The sequence below is a fragment of the Oncorhynchus tshawytscha genome, linkage group LG14, assembly GCF_018296145.1.
Source record: "Oncorhynchus tshawytscha isolate Ot180627B linkage group LG14, Otsh_v2.0, whole genome shotgun sequence".
Classification (NCBI taxonomy): domain Eukaryota; kingdom Metazoa; phylum Chordata; class Actinopteri; order Salmoniformes; family Salmonidae; genus Oncorhynchus; species Oncorhynchus tshawytscha.
In genome coordinates, this window is record NC_056442.1 from 44,256,961 (window position 1) to 44,275,592 (window position 18,632).

At 47.1% G+C, this 18,632-nt stretch overlaps 1 protein-coding gene across 1 annotated transcript in view; it reads right to left on the minus strand.

Annotated features, from left to right (window-relative positions):
• LOC112267452 (calsyntenin-2-like) overlaps nucleotides 1-18,632 on the minus strand; it is a 458,120-nt gene that overhangs the window by 31,755 nt on the left and 407,733 nt on the right. Inside the window, exons 9-11 of the mRNA XM_042297584.1 lie at nucleotides 9,786-9,948; nucleotides 5,335-5,501; nucleotides 1,260-1,408 (exon numbers count right to left, since the gene is read on the minus strand). Coding sequence (XP_042153518.1) covers nucleotides 1,260-1,408; nucleotides 5,335-5,501; nucleotides 9,786-9,948 — 479 coding nt within the window. The remainder of the gene's footprint in view (nucleotides 1-1,259; nucleotides 1,409-5,334; nucleotides 5,502-9,785; nucleotides 9,949-18,632) is intronic.

The following is an 18,632-nucleotide window of genomic DNA, read 5'->3' on the forward strand; positions in this document are numbered from 1 at the left end:
TGGATGAAGGACAGGAGAGAGAAGACCTTATCCAGTCATAATGTGAGGTGGATGAAGGACAGGAGAGAGAAGACCTTATCCAGTCATAATGTGAGGTGGATGAAGGACAGGAGAGAGGAGAGAGAAGACCTTATCCAGTCATAATGTGAGGTGGATGAAGGACAGGAGAGAGAAGACCTTATCCAGTCATAATGTGAGGTGGATGAAGGACAGAGACAGGAGAGAAGACCTTATCCAGTCATAATGTGAGGTGGATGAAGGACAGGAGAGAGAAGACCTTATCCAGTCATAATGTGAGATGGATGAAGGACAGGAGAGACCTTATCCAGACATAGTGTGAGATGAAGACCTTATCCAGTCATAATATGAGATGGATGAAGGACAGGAGAGAGAAGACCTTATCCAGTCATATTGTGAGGTGGATGAAGGACAGGAGAGACAGGAGAGAGAAGACCTTATCCAGTCATAATGTGAGGTGGATGAAGGACAGGAGAGAGAAGACCTTATCCAGTCATAATGTGAGGTGGATGAAGGACAGGAGAGAGAAGACCTTATCCAGTCATAATGTGAGGTGGATGAAGGACAGGAGAGAGAAGACCTTATCCAGTCATAATGTGAGGTGGATGAAGGACAGGAGAGAGAAGACCTTATCCAGTCATAATGTGAGGTGGATGAAGGACAGGAGAGACAGGAGAGAGAAGACCTTATCCAGTCATAATGTGAGGTGGATGAAGGACAGGAGAGAGAAGACCTTATCCAGTCGTAATGTGAGGTGGATGAAGGACAGGAGAGAGAAGACCTTATCCAGTCATAATGTGAGGTGGATGAAGGACAGGAGAGACAGGAGAGAGAAGACCTTATCCAGTCATAATGTGAGGTGGATGAAGGCCAGGAGAGAGAAGACCTTATATAGTCATAATGTGAGGTGGATGAAGGACAGGAGAGACAGTAGAGAGAAGACCTTATCCAGTCATAATGTGAGGTGGATGAAGGACAGGAGAGAGAAGACCTTATCCAGTCATAATGTGAGGTGGATGAAGGACAGGAGAGAGAAGACCTTATCCAGACATAATGTGAGGTGGATGAAGGACAGGAGAGAGAAGACCTTATCCAGTCGTAATGTGAGGTGGATGAAGGACAGGAGAGAGAAGACCTTATCCAGTCATAATGTGAGGTGGATGAAGGACAGGAGAGACAGGAGAGAGACAGCTAGAGATTATGTTACGGTCAGTAGTAAAGATAGAAGGAGCCTTGCGTACTCTACTGAGGTTGAGATGTGCAGGCGTCTGATGCCCGGTGTGGGAAACTGGCGGGAGTTGATGTAGGAGACCTTCCTCAGAGCAGCGTTCATGTTCTCCAGATCCTTGCCCTCCATCACCAGGATTGACTGGGCTGGGTTGAAGTGGAACTGAGAGAGAGAGAGGGAAGTGAGAGACAGAGAAAAACAGAGAGAGAGAAAGAGAAAGGGAGCACATCAGATTTGACCACAGTTTAACACACACTGAAACAATTTTATGTCTGAGTGTGTTGAAATATGTGTGTACAACATAAGTGTGTGTCTGACTGAGTGTGTTTGAGTGTACATCATGAGTATGTGTTCATTCTTTTTCTCTGTTTCAGGGATCATAAGCCTCTTGTGTTGCTCAGACACACTCAGACACAGCTCTGGGTCCCAGTGGACGTGATGCAGTGAGTCTCAGTCTCACAGAAGAGGCTTTATGCTGCTGATACCACAGCCTCATTCACACACAGCAGCAAAGACACAACGCTTCAGGGGGCTCTCTCCGTTTCCTTTTATCCCTCTGCCCCCCCGCTCTCTCCTCTCATCATCTCCTTCTCCTGTGATTGCATTGTCAAGCGTCCCACCGGATCCTAAACACTGTCCTTAAGCTCTACTGGACTCAGGAGACCTGTTGAAAAGTGTCGTCACAAAAAGAAAAGGAAATCATTTGAAAAAGATTAAGTGAACTAGCCCTGCAGTTTTACCTCTCTTTCTCTCTCACACCCTCTCTATCTCTATCATAAGGCCTCTCTTCTCTTTATCTCCTCCCTCTCTCTCTACTGGGAGATGAATCAACTTCAGGCTTGAAGGGGGAGGAAGAAAAGATGGAAGGAGGATATAAAGGGGGTAGAGGAGGAAAGAGAGGGAAGGGAGGGGAAACTAAGTGTTTTAACATTTGGTTGAATCTATACTGAACAAAAATGTAAAGTGTTGGTCCCATAATTCATGAGCTGAAATAAAAGATCCCAGAAATGTTCCACAATAACAAAAGCTTATTTCTCTCAAATGATCACACATTTGTTTACATCCCTTTGCCAAGAAAATCCATCCAAATGTGCAGTTTTGTCACACAACACAATGCCACAGATGTCTCAAGTTTTGAGGGAGTGCACAATGGGCATGCTGACTGCAGGAATGTCCACCAGAGCTGTTGCCAGAAACTTTAAGTTCATTCCTCTACCATAAGCTGCCTCCAACGTCATTTTAGAGAATTTGGCAGTACGTTCAACCGGCTACACAACCGCAGACCACGTGTAACCACGCCAACCCAGGACCTCCACATTGGCCTTCTTCCCCTGTGGGATCCTCTGAGGAGCGGTGCTGCTGAGGAGTACTTCTGTCTGTAATAAAGCCTTTTTGTGGGAAAAACTAATTCTGATTGGCTGGGCCGGGTTCCCCAGTGGGTGTGCCTGGCTCCCAAATGGGTGGGCCTATGCCCTTCCAGGCCCACCCATGGCTGACCTCTGCCCAGTCATGTGAAATCCATAGATTAGGGCCTAATGAATTTATTTCAATTGACTGATTTCCTTCTATGAACTGTAACATCTTTGAAATTGTTGCATGTTGCGTTTATTTTTTTGTTCAGTATTGTCGTGTCTTTACTATCATTAAATTGAAGACTTATAGTTTTGAGCAAAGATGCTCTGTAATTAGTATTATACGATCAACTGATTAATCATGTAACTGTAATTAACTAGGAAGTCGGGGCACCAAGGAAAAATATTCAGATTACAAAGTTATCATTTCCTAAAATAACGTTTCAGATATTTTATCTGATCAATTAGTCTTCAAATTAATTAATTATTTACTTTACCTCACGTTAGTCTCATTCGTCGTAAATTGTTGGTTATTTGCACGAACCCAGTCTTCACTATGAGTCATCCATACATCAATTTTCTTAAATCATTTATTTATTACTAACTAAGTAATTCACAGAAATGCATAAACAAACAAGGTAAATGTGGTTACAAGAAATGATAGGAGAATGTGCCCTAGTGGGCTAAACCGGCATGGCGGCTTGTTAGACAAAAGAAGTCACTACAAAGTGATAATTATAACAATTGAAATGCTAATCCTTTGCACATGAACGCTCACTCATTCGGGAACAATTGCAATCAATATATATATTGACGCTCAGTGTGTCGTCTTGATCGCTGGTGAAAAGTTTGTTTATTTTGTAGAATTGTCTGTCTCTCGCCCTCTCTCTCTCTGTGTCGTGGTTATAGTGAATAGTTCAGAGTGACATTCATTCATTTCGTTATAGATGGATGTTTCGGCGGTTGTCGTTCTTCGCGTTCAATGATACCGAATTCCTAGCTGCAGACTAGTAATTAATATCAAAGACTTGTTCTTATTCTGTCGGTATCGATAGTCTAAGCGTTTAACCACGTGGTATGGTTAAAAGATTCAGCAATGGTCTACAACCTTTGTCTTCTCCTAATGGAGAAAAACATGGTCTGGTGATAATTTCTCAAAGTTGGGTTTTATTCGGTATTGCAGGAAAGGGGCTGTCCCAGGATGTCTGACCCTAACTGGGCTCAGGGGCGGTCCTCTGATTTAGTTCAAATCAAAAGGGAATTGTATTTTCCTTCATTAAACAGTCCAAAATCATATTACACAATTTTACAAACAGTATCATACTCACTCACTCATTCATCTTATACATCAATTAGATGTAAACCTCATATCTGAGGCTATTATATAAACAGTGTTATGGTAATGTGGCCACACCGTCTCCTATGAGCTTCACCAAGTTGTAGTAAATGGACCAGTTCGTAGCTGGATTCTTCACCGATCTTTTAAACTTTCTCCAGAACATGAAATTTGTTCGGACCTCGAGTTCTGTGAGGTGGGAGAAATTCCTTTGTTCTCTATGAAAATGTACTCTCTCTATACTGTGTCCATGAAGAGATCCTCAGGAATTTACGACGTCTCTCTGACCACAGCAGCCTAGTTGAAGGAGGAAAGGGGGAGGCAGGGAGAGGGGGATGGGCTTTCTGTACCCAAAGAGGGCAACGCCATGACAGTATATACAGTGCATTCGGAAAGTATTCAGACCCCATCCCTTTTTCCTGGGTCGGCAGACACAGCCATATTCTAAAATGGATGAAATACTTTCCCCCCCTTATCCATCTACACACAATACACCATAATATCAAAGCGAAAACAGGTTTTTAGAAATGTTTGCAAATTTATAAAAATAAATAAATAAATTAAATACCTTATCTACTAAGTATTCAGACCCTTTGCTATGAGACTCAAAATTGAGCTCAAGTGCATCGTGTTTCCATTGATCATACTTGAGATGTTTCTACAACTTGATTTTGAAAGGCTGTCTAGACCTGTCTATATAGGGTACCACAGTTGACAGTGCATGTCAGAGCAAATACCAAGCTATGAGGTCGAAAGAATTCTCCATAGAGCTCCAAGACAGGATTGTGTCGAGGCACAGATCTAGGGAAGGGTAACAAAAATCTTCTGCAGCATTGAAGGTCCCCAGGAACACAGTGGCCTCCATCATTCTTAAATGGAAGAAGTTTGGAACCACCAAGACTCTTCCTAGAGCTGGCTGCCCGGCCAAACTGAGCAATCAGGGGAGAAGGGCCTTGGTCAGGGAGTGGACCAAGAACCCGATGGTCACTCTGACAGGGCTCCAGAGTTTATCTGTGTTAATGGGAGAACCTTCGAGAAAATGTGATATTTCAGTTTTTTATTTGTAATAAATGTGCAAAAAAATCTTAAAAACCTTTTTTGGATCTTTCTTTATGGGGAATTATGTGTAAATTGATGAGGGAAAAAAAAACAATTCAATTAATTTCCTAACAAGACTAAGGTAAAAAATGTGGAAAGAATCAACGGGTCTGAATACTTTCTGAATGCACTGTATCAGCATTTGTGTCTGTGTGTGTGTGTGTGTGTGTGTGTGTGTGTGTGTGTGTGTGTGTGTGTGTGTGTGTGTGTGTGTGTGTGTGTGTGTGTGTGTGTGTGTGTGTGTGTGTGTGTGTGTGTGTGTGTGTGTGTATGTGTGTGTGTGTGTGTTTCTGTTGCCTTACCTTGATGCCCTTGCCCAGGCTCTCCAGTGAGTTGATGTCCAGTCCTTCCTTACAGGCCTGTAGACAGGAGATTACTTTCTGGCTCTCTATCTTCCCTGGCCTGATGGTCAGCCCTGACAGACTGCCCCGGAAGTACTGTGTGAACCGCGGCTTCATAACCTCACCACCTACACACAGAGGTGACAGTTCAAGAATAATAACTAAATACAGTTACACTATTATTATGTAGAACGAAAGGAAATCTTTTCAGAACCCTCAATAGCCAATGACTAAAAAGTCAGTAATGAGTGACAGTAGCACACAGCAATCACACTGTTAACGGCCTTCGTATGCTTCAGGTCTCCCAGCATATACTTCAAGCAGACAGGTCCTGAGTCCTCCCCTCTCTCTCTACTATGTTACTGTTGCTGTACTGTCTGTGACATTACTAGGCATATGGGCTGGAGACAGGCCACTGATTCCAGGTCATTTCTTACTGTGAGCCTGTTGGCAGCACCACACCACATACAATTCTAATTGCCTTCAGGAGATCATTAGGAGAGAGAGAGAGAGAGAGAGAGAGAGGGGGGGGGGATTTAAACTACAGCCTGGCCTCTGCCTGGCCCCTGCCTGGCCTCACATGCTCTGGGTAGGCAGGCCCTTCCCTTCAGCATGCACTGCATGGTCTGCGTGATAAACACACACAGTGCACACTCTCAATCTGCTGGCATGAAGAATAGGCTATTGACTGTATTTTCCTTCCCTTATTACTTGTTCATTTCTTTCCCTCTAAAATGCCAATTCCATCACACAGTTTCACATCCTCATTCTTTCAATCCTGTCACCGCTAGCTCAGAGAAGCTATGCATTATGCTAATGAGCACTTATAAAACGATAATGTAAAACGAACAAATCAAGTCGCAAATTCCTTCACAGCCAGGGCGAATAATCATTCTTCAGCTGTGATTACCCCAGAAAGCAGCCAGACTCGTCTTGAAGTTTGAAGCAACTTTCACTAGAGCTTGTCAGTGGCACATTGAGCTCGTCAATAAGGCGGTCGCTCACAGCTAAAGCCTTTGAAAAGGCAATGGTCAGAGCTAATAGCACTGTGTAAAGATAACAGGGTGGTTACTGAGGGCTTAGTTCCCTTCAGAGAGGCCTAATGGTCGCTGACCTCCTCCTCTATTCAAGGTCTTCTAACCCCTTCTTCAGGGCTACACAACTCCATCAGCCATTCAACTCTATCTGCCATTCAACTCCATCAGCCATTCAACCCCATCTGCCAAAAAAATGACCCGCCCGTTGTCTCTCTTTTCCTCACCTCCTCTCTTCTCCTCTCTTCCTCTCTCCTCCTCTCTTCTCCTCACCTCCTCACCTCCTCTCATTTCCAACTCTCTTCTTCTCAACTCCTCGCCTCCTCTCTTCTCCTCCTCTCCTCTCCCCTCCTCCTCTCTTCTCCCCACATCACATCTCCTCTCCTCTCCTCTCCTCTCCTCTCCTCTCCTCTCCTCTCCTCTCCTCTCCTCTCCTCTCCTCTCCTCTCCTCTCCTCTCCTCTCCTCTCCCTCTCCTCTCCTCTCCTCTCCTCTCCTCACCTCCTGTCCTACCCTCCTCTCTTCTTCTCACCTCCTCTCCTCTCATCTCTTCTCCTCACCTCTCCTTTCCTCCCCTCTTCTCCTCACCTCTCCTTTCCTCCTCTCTTCTCCTCACCTCCTCTCCTCCTGTCATTCCACCCTGTTGAAAATGGCCTGATCTATCTCTGCACATAATTTAGGGCTACGCATCATTAGACACATTCATACAGTCATTTAGCTAATAGTAGGCTCTAGAGTAGGAGAAGTGAACTTTTATCCATTTTTAACTGGGCATCAGGCGTAGTTGGAGACAGCTTGATTGTATCTCCACTTTTCATCTTCATTGTGCATCGAATATGGATTAAAGCTTCTGGCAGTTAGGTTCATTCATGGTCAAAAATACACCTTATGCCCACAGCACTTCGAAGACAGCCATTGTTATCTTTGGTCTGGAGAGAGAAAATCTGACACTACTTGTCCAGTCGGCCTAATTGATCAACTGTCATGGCAGATCCCCAAAACATTTTCTCACATAGAACCAGTCAATAGGGGCACATAACAGGGGCAAGACATTGGTTGCGGATCGTCATCATTTTTATCATCGTCATCATTTTCCAGCCAGGTCACCCATGATACAAGTCAGTATTTGATGTCCATTCATGTCTGAGGACATTGGGAGATGTGGAAACTGGCCACTGGGGGCAACAGTGAACGTTGTTACCTTCAAGTAGGTTTCAGTTTTCCAAGGTGCTGTGGATGGGCATGGCAGACGGGACGTAAGCCTCTGGCTCCAGTCAAAGGTTTGGACACACCTTCTCATTCAAGAGTTTTTTTAAATTTGTACTATTTTCTACATTGTACAAAAATAGTGAAGACATCAAAACAATGAAATAACGCATATGGAATCATGTAATAACCAAAAAAGCGTTAAACAAATCAAAATATATTTTATATTTGAGATTCTTCAAAGTTGCCACCCTTTGCTTGATGACAGCTTTGCACCCTCTTGGCATTCTCTCAACCAGCTTCATGAGGTAGTCACCTGGAATTAACATATGTGCCTTGGTAAAAGTTAATTTGTGGAATTTATTTCCTTCTTAATGCATTTGAACCAATCAGTTGTGTTGTGACAGGGTAGGGGTGGTAGACAGAAGATAGCCCTATTTGGTAAAAGACCAAGTCCATATTATGGCAAGAACAGCTCAAATAAGCAAAGAGAAACGACAGTCCAACATTACTTTAGGACAGAACATTTCAAGAACTTTAAAAGTTTCTTCAAGTGCAGTCACAAAAACAAGCGCGATGATGAAACTATCTCTGATGAGGACCGCCACAGAAAAGGAAGTCTCAGAGTTACCTCTGCTGCAGAGGACAAGTTCAGTAGAGTTAACTGCCCTCAGATTGTAGCCAAAATAAATGCTTCAAAGTTCAAGTAACAGACACATCTCAACATCAACTGTTCAGGGGAGACTGCGTGAATCAGGCCTTCATGGTCAAATTGCTGCTAAGAAACCACTACTAAAGGACACCAATAAGAAGAAGATACTTACTTGGGCAAAGAAAATGAGCAATGGACATTAGACCGGAAGTACTCTGTCCTTTGGTCTGATGAGTCCAAATTTGCGATTTTTGGTTCCAACGGGTTTGTCTTTGTGAGACGCAGAGAAGGTGAACGGATGATCTCTGCATGTGTGGTTCCCACCGTGAAGCATGGAGGAGAAAGTCTGATGGTGTGGGGGTGCTTTGCTGGTGACACTGTCTGTGATTTCTTTAAAATTCAAGGCACATTTAACCAGCATGGCTACCACAGTACTCTGCAGCGATGCGCCATCCCATCTGGTTTGCGCTTAGTGAGACTATCATTGGTTTTTCAACAGGATGACCCAACACACCTACAGGCTGTGTAAGGTCTACTTGCTCAAGGAGGATAGTGATGGAGTGCTTTATCAGATGACCTGGCCTCCACAATCACCTGACCTCAACCCAATTGAGCTGGCTTGGGTTGAGTTGGACCACAGAGTGAAGGAAAAGCACCAACAAGTGCTCAGCATATGTGGGAACTCCTTCAAGACTGTTGGAAAAGCATTCCAGGTGAAGCTGGTTGAGAGAATGCCCATATGTGTTATTTCATAGTGTTGATGTCTTCACTATTATTCTACAATGTAGAAAATAGTAAAAAAAAAAACTTGAATGAGTAGGTGTTTCCAAACTTTTGACTGGTACTGTATATATATATATTTTCTGTTGTAATTTTACCACCCCCCCCAATATCGTGATATCAAATTGTAATCCAATTACAGTCTTGTCTCATTGCTGCATCTCTCCAACAGGCTTGTAAGACGCGAAGGTCGAGTCACGCGTCCCCCGGAACGTGACCCGCTTAACTTAACCCGGAAGCCAGCCTCACCAACATGTCGAAGGAAACTGTTCAACTGACGATCGAAGTCAGCCTGCAGCCACCCAGCCCACCACAAGGAGTTGCTAGAGCGCGATGAGCCAAGTAAAGCTCCCCCAGCCAAACCCTCCCCTAACACGGACGACACTGGGACAATTATGCACTGCCCTATGGGACTCCCGTTTACGGCCGGTTGTGACAAAGCCTGGGATCAAACACCGCGATGTAGTGCCTTAGACCGCTGCGCCACTCGGGAGGCTGAGATTTTTGTTTTAAGCCTTTCCCAAACCTTAACCCTTACCTTAACCATTTGGAGTTAATGCCTAACCTTAAACATACATTTAACATTTCTGAGTTAATACCTAAACTTAACATTAAACACTTTGAAATTTGACGTTTTGAGAAACATCTAATTCTGACTTAAGACAGAGCTAGTTGCATTTTCATCATAATCATTTTCATCGTCATTGTCATTGTAATTGTCATCATCAACATCATCATCACCTTGCCAGCAGGCGCCCACAGTGAGCTGTACGTCAATCTGAGAGGGGTGGATCGGCCAATCGTCTGTCACCAGGTAAGGGTCGTAGGTCACTCCGTCCACGTAGAGTGTCACCACAGGAAACTCCACGTTAATGACGTAATAGTGCCACTCCTTATCACAGATCTGCATCGGAAAAAGAGAGAGAGAGAGAGAGAGAGAAAGAGAGAGAGAGGTGAAATACAAGTGTGCCACCACAGCAGCAAGATTTTTGACCGGTTGCCACTAGAAAAGGGCAACCAGTGAAGAACAAACACCTTTGTAATTACAACCCATATTTATGTTGTATTTACAACGGTGTTTGTTCTTTGTTGGTTGCTCGATTTGCACATCGTTACAACACTGTTTACAGACAAAATATGACATTTCTATTGTCTCTATTCCTTTGGAACTTTTGTGAGTGTAATGTTTACTGTTCATTTTATGTTGTTAATTTCACAATGTTTTATTTTCTATTTCACTTGCTTTGGCAATGTAAACATATGTTTCCCATGCCAATAAAGCCCTTTAAATTGAATTGATAGGGAGAGAGAGAGAGGACGAGAGAGAAAAGGGGAGATATAAGAAGGGGTTGTTAGATAAACATAAGTGCAAGACGCACCATCAGCTCTTTCTTTATAAGGAGAACATAATTCCTGTTGTGAGGCAGTTACAGTGTAAAGGCTTCTGCTGGGTCTGTCCATTGGTTGAGGTTTTGGAAAAGCTGATGGAGGTTTAATAGCCCCCTTGCAGAGTGTCTGTCTGACGGGGGCTGAGAGCTCTGAGTGGGGCTGAACGCACTTCTGATGGTGCTCCTGCTAGGACAGCAGATGGGTGAGCCGTCACCTCAGTTAGGACATGATGAGCACTGCACCAAATCTCACACATTCAGTGGCTGGCAAGCACAGAGGTCAACACACACACGCCAACATGCATACAGCCACATAGTAGAGATGACTAGTAGAACATATACTTTAGCCCCACTCTCTAGGGGGTAGTTCTGCCACTCTCTAGGGGTAGCTCTGCCACTCTCTAGGGGGTAGCTCTGCCACTCTCTAGGGGGTAGCTCTGCCACTCTCTAGGGGGTAGCTCTGCCACTCTCTAGGGGGTAGCTCTGCCACTCTCTAGGGGGTAGCTGCTGTAGCACTCTCTAGGGGGTAGCTCTGCCACTCTCTAGGGGTAGCTCTGCCACTCTCTAGGGGGTAGCTCTGCCACTCTCTAGGGGGTAGCTCTGCCACTCTCTAGGGGGTAGCTCTGCCACTCTCTAGGGGGTAGCTCTGCCACTCTCACTCTAGGGGGTAGCTCTGCCAGGGGGTAGCTCTGCCACTCTCTAGGGGGTAGCTCTGTCACTCTCTAGGGGGTAGCTCTGCCACTCTCTAGGGGGTAGCTCTGCCACTCTCTAGGGGGTAGCTCTGCCACTCTCTAGGGGGTAGCTCTGCCACTCTCTAGGGGTAGCTCTGTCACTCTCTCTCTAGGGGTAGCTCTGCCACTCTCTAGGGGGTAGCTCTGCCACTCTCTAGGGGGTAGCTCTGCCACTCTCTAGGGGGTAGCTCTGCCACTCTCTAGGGGGTAGCTCTGCCACTCTCTAGGGGGCTCTGCCACTCTAGCTCTGCCACTCTCTAGGGGGTAGCTCTGCCACTCTCTAGGGGGGGTAGCTCTGCCACTCTCTAGGGGGTAGCTCTGCCTCTCTCTAGGGGGTAGCTCTGCCTCTCTCTAGGGGGTAGCTCTGCCACTCTCTAGGGGGTAGCTCTGTCTCTCTCTAGGGGTAGTTCTGCCACTCTCTAGGGGGTAGCTCTGCCTCTCTCTAGGGGGTAGCTCTGCCACTCTCTAGGGGGTAGCTCTGTCACTCTCTAGGGGTAGCTCTGCCACTCTCTAGGGGGTAGCTCTGGGGGGTAGCTCTGCCACTCTCTAGGGGGTAGCTCTGCCACTCTCTAGGGGTAGCTCTGCCACTCTCTAGGGGTAGCTCTGCCACTCTCTAGGGGGTAGCTCTGCCACTCTCTAGGGGTAGCTCTGCCACTCTCTAGGGGGTAGCTCTGCCACTCTCTAGGGGGTAGCTCTGCCACTCTCTAGGGGTAGCTCTGCCACTCTCTAGGGGTAGCTCTGCCACTCTCTCTAGGGGGGGGGGGTAGCTCTGCCACTCTCTAGGGGGTAGCTCTGCCACTCTAGGGGTAGCTCTGCCACTCTCTAGGGGTAGCTCTGCCACTCTCTAGGGGGTAGCTCTGCCACTCTCTAGGGGTAGTCCTGCCACTCTCTAGGGGGTAGCTCTGCCACTCTCTGCCAGGGGGTAGCTCTGCCACTCTCTAGGGGGTAGCTCTGCCACTCTCTAGGGGGTAGCTCTGCCACTCTCTAGGGGTAGCTCTGCCACTCTCTAGGGGTAGTCCTGCCACTCTCTAGGGGGTAGTCCTGCCACTCTCTGGGGGTAGCTCTGCCACTCTCTAGGGGGTAGCTCTGCCACTCTCTAGGGGTAGTAGCTCTGCCACTCTCTAGGGGGTAGTCCTGCCACTCTCTAGGGGGTAGTCCTGCCACTCTCTAGGGGTAGTCCTGCCACTCTCTAGGGGCCACTCTAGGGGGTAGCTCTGCCACTCTCTAGGGGTAGTCCTGCCACTCTCTAGGGGTAGTCCTGCCACTCTCTAGGGGTAGCTCTGCCACTCTCTAGGGGTAGTCCTGCCACTCTCTAGGGGGTAGCCTGCCACTCTCTAGGGGTAGTCCTGCCACTCTCTAGGGGTAGTCCTGCCACTCTCTAGGAGGTAGTCCTGAGCTACTCTCTAGGGGTAGTCCTGCCACTCTCTAGTCTGCCTCTCTAGGTAGGGGGTAGCCTGCCACTCTCTAGGGGTAGTCCTGCCACTCTCTAGGGGGTAGTCCTGCCACTCTCTAGGAGGTAGTCCTGCCACTCTCTAGGGGTAGTCCTGCCACTCTCTAGGAGGTAGTCCTGCCACTCTCTAGGGGTAGTCCTGCCACTCTCTAGGAGGTAGTCCTGCCACTCACTAGGGGTAGTCCTGCCACTCTCTAGGGGTAGTAGTCCTGCCTCTCTCTAGGGGTAGTCCTGCCACTCTCTAGGGGTAGTCCTGCCACTCTCTCTGCCAGGGGGTAGTCCTGCCACTCTCTAGGGGTAGTAGTCCTGCCACTCTCTAGGGGTAGTCTTGCCACTTTCTAGGGGGTAGCTCTGCCACTCTCTAGGAGGTAGTCTTGCCACTCTCTAGGAGGTAGTCCTGCCACTCTCTAGGAGGTAGTCCTGATACTCTCTAGGGGTAGTCCTGCCACTCTCTAGGGGTAGGTAGTCCTGCCACTCTCTAGGGGGTAGTTCTGCCACTCTCTAGGGGGTAGTCCTGTCACTCTCTGCCACTTTCTAGGGGGTAGTTCTGCCACTCTCTAGGGGGTAGCTCTGCCACTCTCTAGGGGGTAGCTCTGTCACTCTCTAGGAGGTAGTACTGTCACTCTCTAGGGGGTAGTCCTGTCACTCTCTAGGGGGTAGTCCTGTCACTCTCTAGGGGGTTGTACTGTCACTCTCTAGGTGGTAGCTCTGCCACTCTGTATGGGATATCACTGCTCTCCAGACAGATGTTGGAGGCCTTGGAGACTTGAACCTGTCTGTCTCTGGCTGGTAGGGTAAAGGAGGGTGAGGACCCTGCAGCTCCATACAGTATACTATGGGACTGAGTGGCAAGCCACGCTTTCACTCCAAAGTACCCAGGCCTACAGGCCGACAGTCTACAGCCAGCCTTCTCCAGCAGCCCCTCCATGCACACTTCTCAGGTGTCCTCTCCTGCCCCCTCTCTCTCTTCCCTCCCTTTCTCTCTCTTCCTATCCCTGCATCATCTCTCTCTCTTGCTTTCTCCTCCCTCTCTCACTATGCATGTTTCTTTTAACTCTCCTCTCGTGCTCTCTCTCTTTTCCTCTCCCTCTCCCTGGGGCTACTCGTTGCCCTGGTTGTAATTCAGTGTAATTGCTCTCTGGCAGACAGACACGGCCCTGCTCTACTGCTCTTTGATCTGCTGTCAGGCTTATCCTGCGATAACCTATAGCATTAGCCTGGATGAGTTAGCATAGGATATATCCCTACAGTCTACTGCATACTGTCTGGACATGCAGCAGCCAGTGTAAACTGCCCACATTGGGCCAATTTGACTCTCTTATAAAGATTTCAGTAATCTACATGACGTCCCACTGACGTCTACGGTGAAACATACGTCTTGTTCCATTGTGCTTCTGTCACGTTCTGACCCTAGTTCTTGTGTTATTTCTTTGTTTTAGTTGGTCAGGACGTGAGTTTGGTGGGTATTCTATGTTTTTGTGTTTCTAGGTTGGGTTTCTTGTTTGGTCTGATATGGTTCTAAATCAGAGGCAGGTGTTAGTCATTGTCTCTGATTGGGAACCATATTTAGGTAGCCTGTTTTCTGTTGGGGTTTGTGGGTGGTTATTTTCAGTCTTTGTGTGTCTGCACCAGATAGAACTGTTTCGGTTGTCACTTTGTTGTTTTGTGTTTTTGAATTGTTCAGTTTTTCCTTTAAAATGGTGAACTCTAACCACGCTGCGCTTTGGTCCTCTCTATCTCCAGACGACAACCGTGACAGAACCAAACACCACAACAGGACCAAGCAGCGTGGTAACAGGCAGCGGCAGCAGGAGCAGCGCAAGAAGGAGGAATGGACATGGGAGGACGCGTTGGATGGCAAAGGACCCTGGGCAGAGCCAGGGGAATATCGCCAGGGAGTGTCCCCAGCCCGGTACCACCAGTGCCGGCACCACGCACCAGGCCTACAGTGTGCCTCGTCTGTCCTGAGCCGCCAGAGTCTCCCGTCTGTCCTGAGCCGCCAGAGTCTCCCATCTGTCCTGAGCCGCCAGAGTCTCCCATCTGTCCTGAGCCGCCAGTCTGTCCTGAGCCGCCAGAGCCACCAGTCTGTCCTGAGCCGCCAGTGCCGCCAGTCTATCCTGAGCCACCAGAGCCGCCAGCCAGCCAGGAGCAGCCAGAGCCGCCAGCCAGAAGCCGCCAGAGCCGTCAGCCAGCCAGGAGCCGCCAGCGGAGCTGCCCTTCAGTCCGGAGCTGCCATTCAGTCCGGAGCTGCCCCTCAGTCCTGAGCTACCCTTCAGTCCTGAGCTGCCCTTCAGTCCAGAGCTGCCCTTCAGTCCAGAGCTGCCCTCAGTCCAGAGCTGCCCCTCAGTCCAGAGCTGCCCCACAGTCCAGTGGGGGCCTTTAGTAGGGTTGCCAGTCCTAGGTTGGCGGCGAGGGTCGCCGTTCCTAGGAGGCCACAGAAGCGGACTAAGACTATGGTGGAGTGGGGTCCACGTCCAGCGCCAGAGCCGCCACCGCGGACAGATGCCCACCCAGACCCTCCCCTATAGGTTCAGGTTTTGCGGCCGGAGTCCGCACCTTGGGGGGAGGGGGGGGTACTGTCACGTTCTGACCCTAGTTCTTGTGTTATTTCTTTGTTTTAGTTGGTCAGGATGTGAGTTGGGTGGGTATTCTATGTTTTTGTGTTTCTAGGTTGGGTTTCTTGTTTGGCCTGATATGGTTCTCAATCAGAGGCAGGTGTTAGTCGTTGTCTCTGATTGGGAACCATATTTAGGTAGCCTGTTTTCTGTTGGGGTTTGTGGGTGGTTATTTTCAGACTTCGTGTGTCTGCACCAGATAGAACTGTTTCGGTTGTCACTTTGTTGTTTTGTGTTTTTGAAGTGTTCAGTTTTCCATTAAAATGAACACTAACCACGCTGTGCTTTGGTCCTCTCTATCTCCAGACGACAACCGTTACAGCTTCTGTGATATAAAACACAACCTTATTGTGGCTATCCAGAGCACAACTGTTCATGACATAGCTATAGTATGAAGCAAGTCAAGATTCGGCCCAAATTGTACTAATTGGAAGATTCCACAGCTGCTGGCCATGTTGTAGCCAACCAGTGTATTCAGAGATACTGCGATGGTAGTCAAGCCTTAGATGAACAAGTCTGTGTGAAATATCCAGTGGTGCTGGGACTGGTGGTGGTAACATGCAGCAAAGGATAAGATAGTGTCTTATACACATAGTTTGAAGGCACCTCTATTGTTGGGCGCTTCCCACAGTTGAATATTTCAAAGCATGGGGTTCATGGGAGAGTGGTGTGACTGGTAGATGACTTCCTCCAGGCTTCAAGGGGATGTGGCGGTCCCCATCGGACCCTGACTCTGCTGGGGGTGGGCGGGTGCTGAGGCTGCCTGCTGCTGGACAGACTTCCAGAGGGTAACAAGGAATAAACCAGGTTTAAGCCATTCTGTTTTCCCATAGGGTACAAGAATCACACAGCAGCTAGCTGATGCAATAGTACAACAAGAAGGACCAAACTATCTCTGTCAGTGTTGGTATCTCTCTCAGTGTTGGCATGTCTGTCAGTGTTGGTATCTCTCTGAGTGTTTGCATCTCTCTCAGTGTTGGTATGTTTCTCTGTGTTGGTATCTCTCTCAGTGTTGGCATCTCTCAGTGTTAGTATGTTTCTCTGTGTTGGTATCTCTCTCAGTGCTGGCATCTCTCTCAGTGTTGGTATCTCTCTCAGTGTTCGTATCTCTCTCAGTGTTCGTATCTCTCTCAGTGTTAGTATGTTTCTCTGTGTTGGTATCTCTCTCAGTGTTGGTATGTTTCTCTGTGTTGGTATCTCTCTCAGTGTTAGTATGTTTCTCTGTGTTGGTATCTCTCTCAGTGTTGGTATCTCTCTCACTGTTGGTATCTCTCTCACTGTTGGTATCTCTCTCAGTGTTAGTATGTTTCTCTGTGTTGGTATCTCTCTCAGTGTTGGTATCTCTCTCACTGTTGGAATCTCTCTCAGTGTTGGTATCTCTCTCAGTGTTCGTATCTCTCTCAGTGTTGATATCTCTCAGTGTTCGTATCTCTCTCAGTGTTGGTATGTTTCTCTGTGTTGGTATCTCTCTCAGTGTTGGCATCTCTCTCAGTTGGCATGTTGACATGTCTCTCAGTGTTGGTATCTCTCTCAGTGTTGGCATCTCTCTCTGTGTTGGCATCTCTCTCAGTGTTGGTCTGATCCTCTGTGTTGGTATCTCTCTCAGGGCTGGTATGTCTCTCAGTGTTGGTATCTCTCTCAGTGTTGTATGTCTCTCTCTCAGTGTTGGTATCTCTCTCAGTGTTGGTATGTTGGTATCTCTCTCAGTGTTGGTATCTCTCTCAGTGTTGGTATCTCTCTCAGTGTGGGCATGTCTCTTAGTGCTGGTATGTTTCTCGGTGTTGGTATGTTTCTCAGTGTTGGTATGTTTCTCAGTGTTGGTATCTCTCTCAGTGTTGGTATCTCTCTCAGTGTTGGTATCTCTCTCAGTGTTGGTATGTTTCTCTGTGTTGGTATCTCTCTCAGTGTTGGCATCTCTCTCAGTTGGCATGTTGACATGTCTCTTAGTGTTGGCATCTCTCTCAGTGTTGGCATCTCTCTCTGTGTTGGTATCTCTCTCAGTGTTGGTATCTCTCTCAATGTTGGTATCTCTCCCAATGTTGGTCTGATCCTCTGTGTTGGTATCTCTCTCAGGGCTGGTATGTCTCTCAGTGTTGTATGTCTCTCAGTGTTGGTATCTCTCTCAGTGTTGTATGTCTCTCTCTCAGTGTTGGTATCTCTCTCAGTGTTGGTATGTTTTTCTATGTTGGTATCTCTCTGTGTTGGTATCTCTCTCAGTGTGGGCATGTCTCTTAGTGCTGGTATGTTTCTCGGTGTTGGTATCTCTCTCAGTGTTGGTATCTCTCTCAGTGTTGGTATCGCTCTCAGTGTTGGTATCGCTCTCAGTGTTGGTATCGCTCTCAGTGTTGGTATGTCTCTCAGTGTTGGTATGTCTCTCAGTGTTGGTATGTCTCTCAATGTTGTATCTCTCTCAGTGTTGGTATCTCTCTCAGTGTTGGTATCTCTCTCAGTGTTGGTATATCTCTCAGTGTTGGTATGTCTCTCAGTGTTGGTATATCTCTCAGTGTTGGTATATCTCTCAGTGTTGGTATATCTCTCAGTGTTGGTATGGTACCCTGGTAGAGTGAACCATGGCAAAAATGGAATAGAGTAACCATGAAGTCATCTTTACAGTTGACTGATGTGTTTATCGTTCTACTCGGTATGCAAAAACATCCAACACCCCACGCATGCATCATCACACCCAAAACGGATAAAAGAACTACCACTATAGTAGAGAAATAAATATAGCAAGCTGTCTGAGTTGTTAAAGCAGGTAATGAATTGAGTTGTCAGCACCAAAGATAATATCCCTCCTGAAAACAGTGAAGTTGAGGAGAACAGCTGCGGTGCTCTGTTTGGTGAGCAGCCAGCTGGAGAGAGATAGAGCGCGAGCTGTTATGGCAGGAAGAGACCATCAGAGTGATGGAAAGCACTAGCCAGGGAGGGACAGGAGAAACTCTAGCTCAGGGAACAGCTATCAAGCACGGCACTGGTTCACAGCTACAGTCTATACAGGCGTTATGCCACGGGGAAAAAGGTGAGTGTCTGTGTGAGAGTCTATGTCTGAGTGCCTTTGTGTGTTATTTAATCGTGAGTGAGTGAGTGAGTGAGAGAGAGAAGCAGGTGTGTGGATGCAACAGCACACCAACTGGTTGAATCAACGTTGTTCCCACGTCATTTCAACAACTTAATTCAATGTGATGACTTGAATCAATGTGGAAAACTGATTGGATTTGAAAAAAGACATCAACATATGGGAATGTCATATTTTTTTTTCAATGAAATTTTGCATTTTTTTGTTGATTTCACATTAGTTGACAACCAATACTTAGACGTTGAAATTACATCTGTGCCCAGTGGCACAATTATTGTCAAGAAGTGTAACTTCAAAATTCTCAAATCCTGTCATGTCTCTCCTGTCA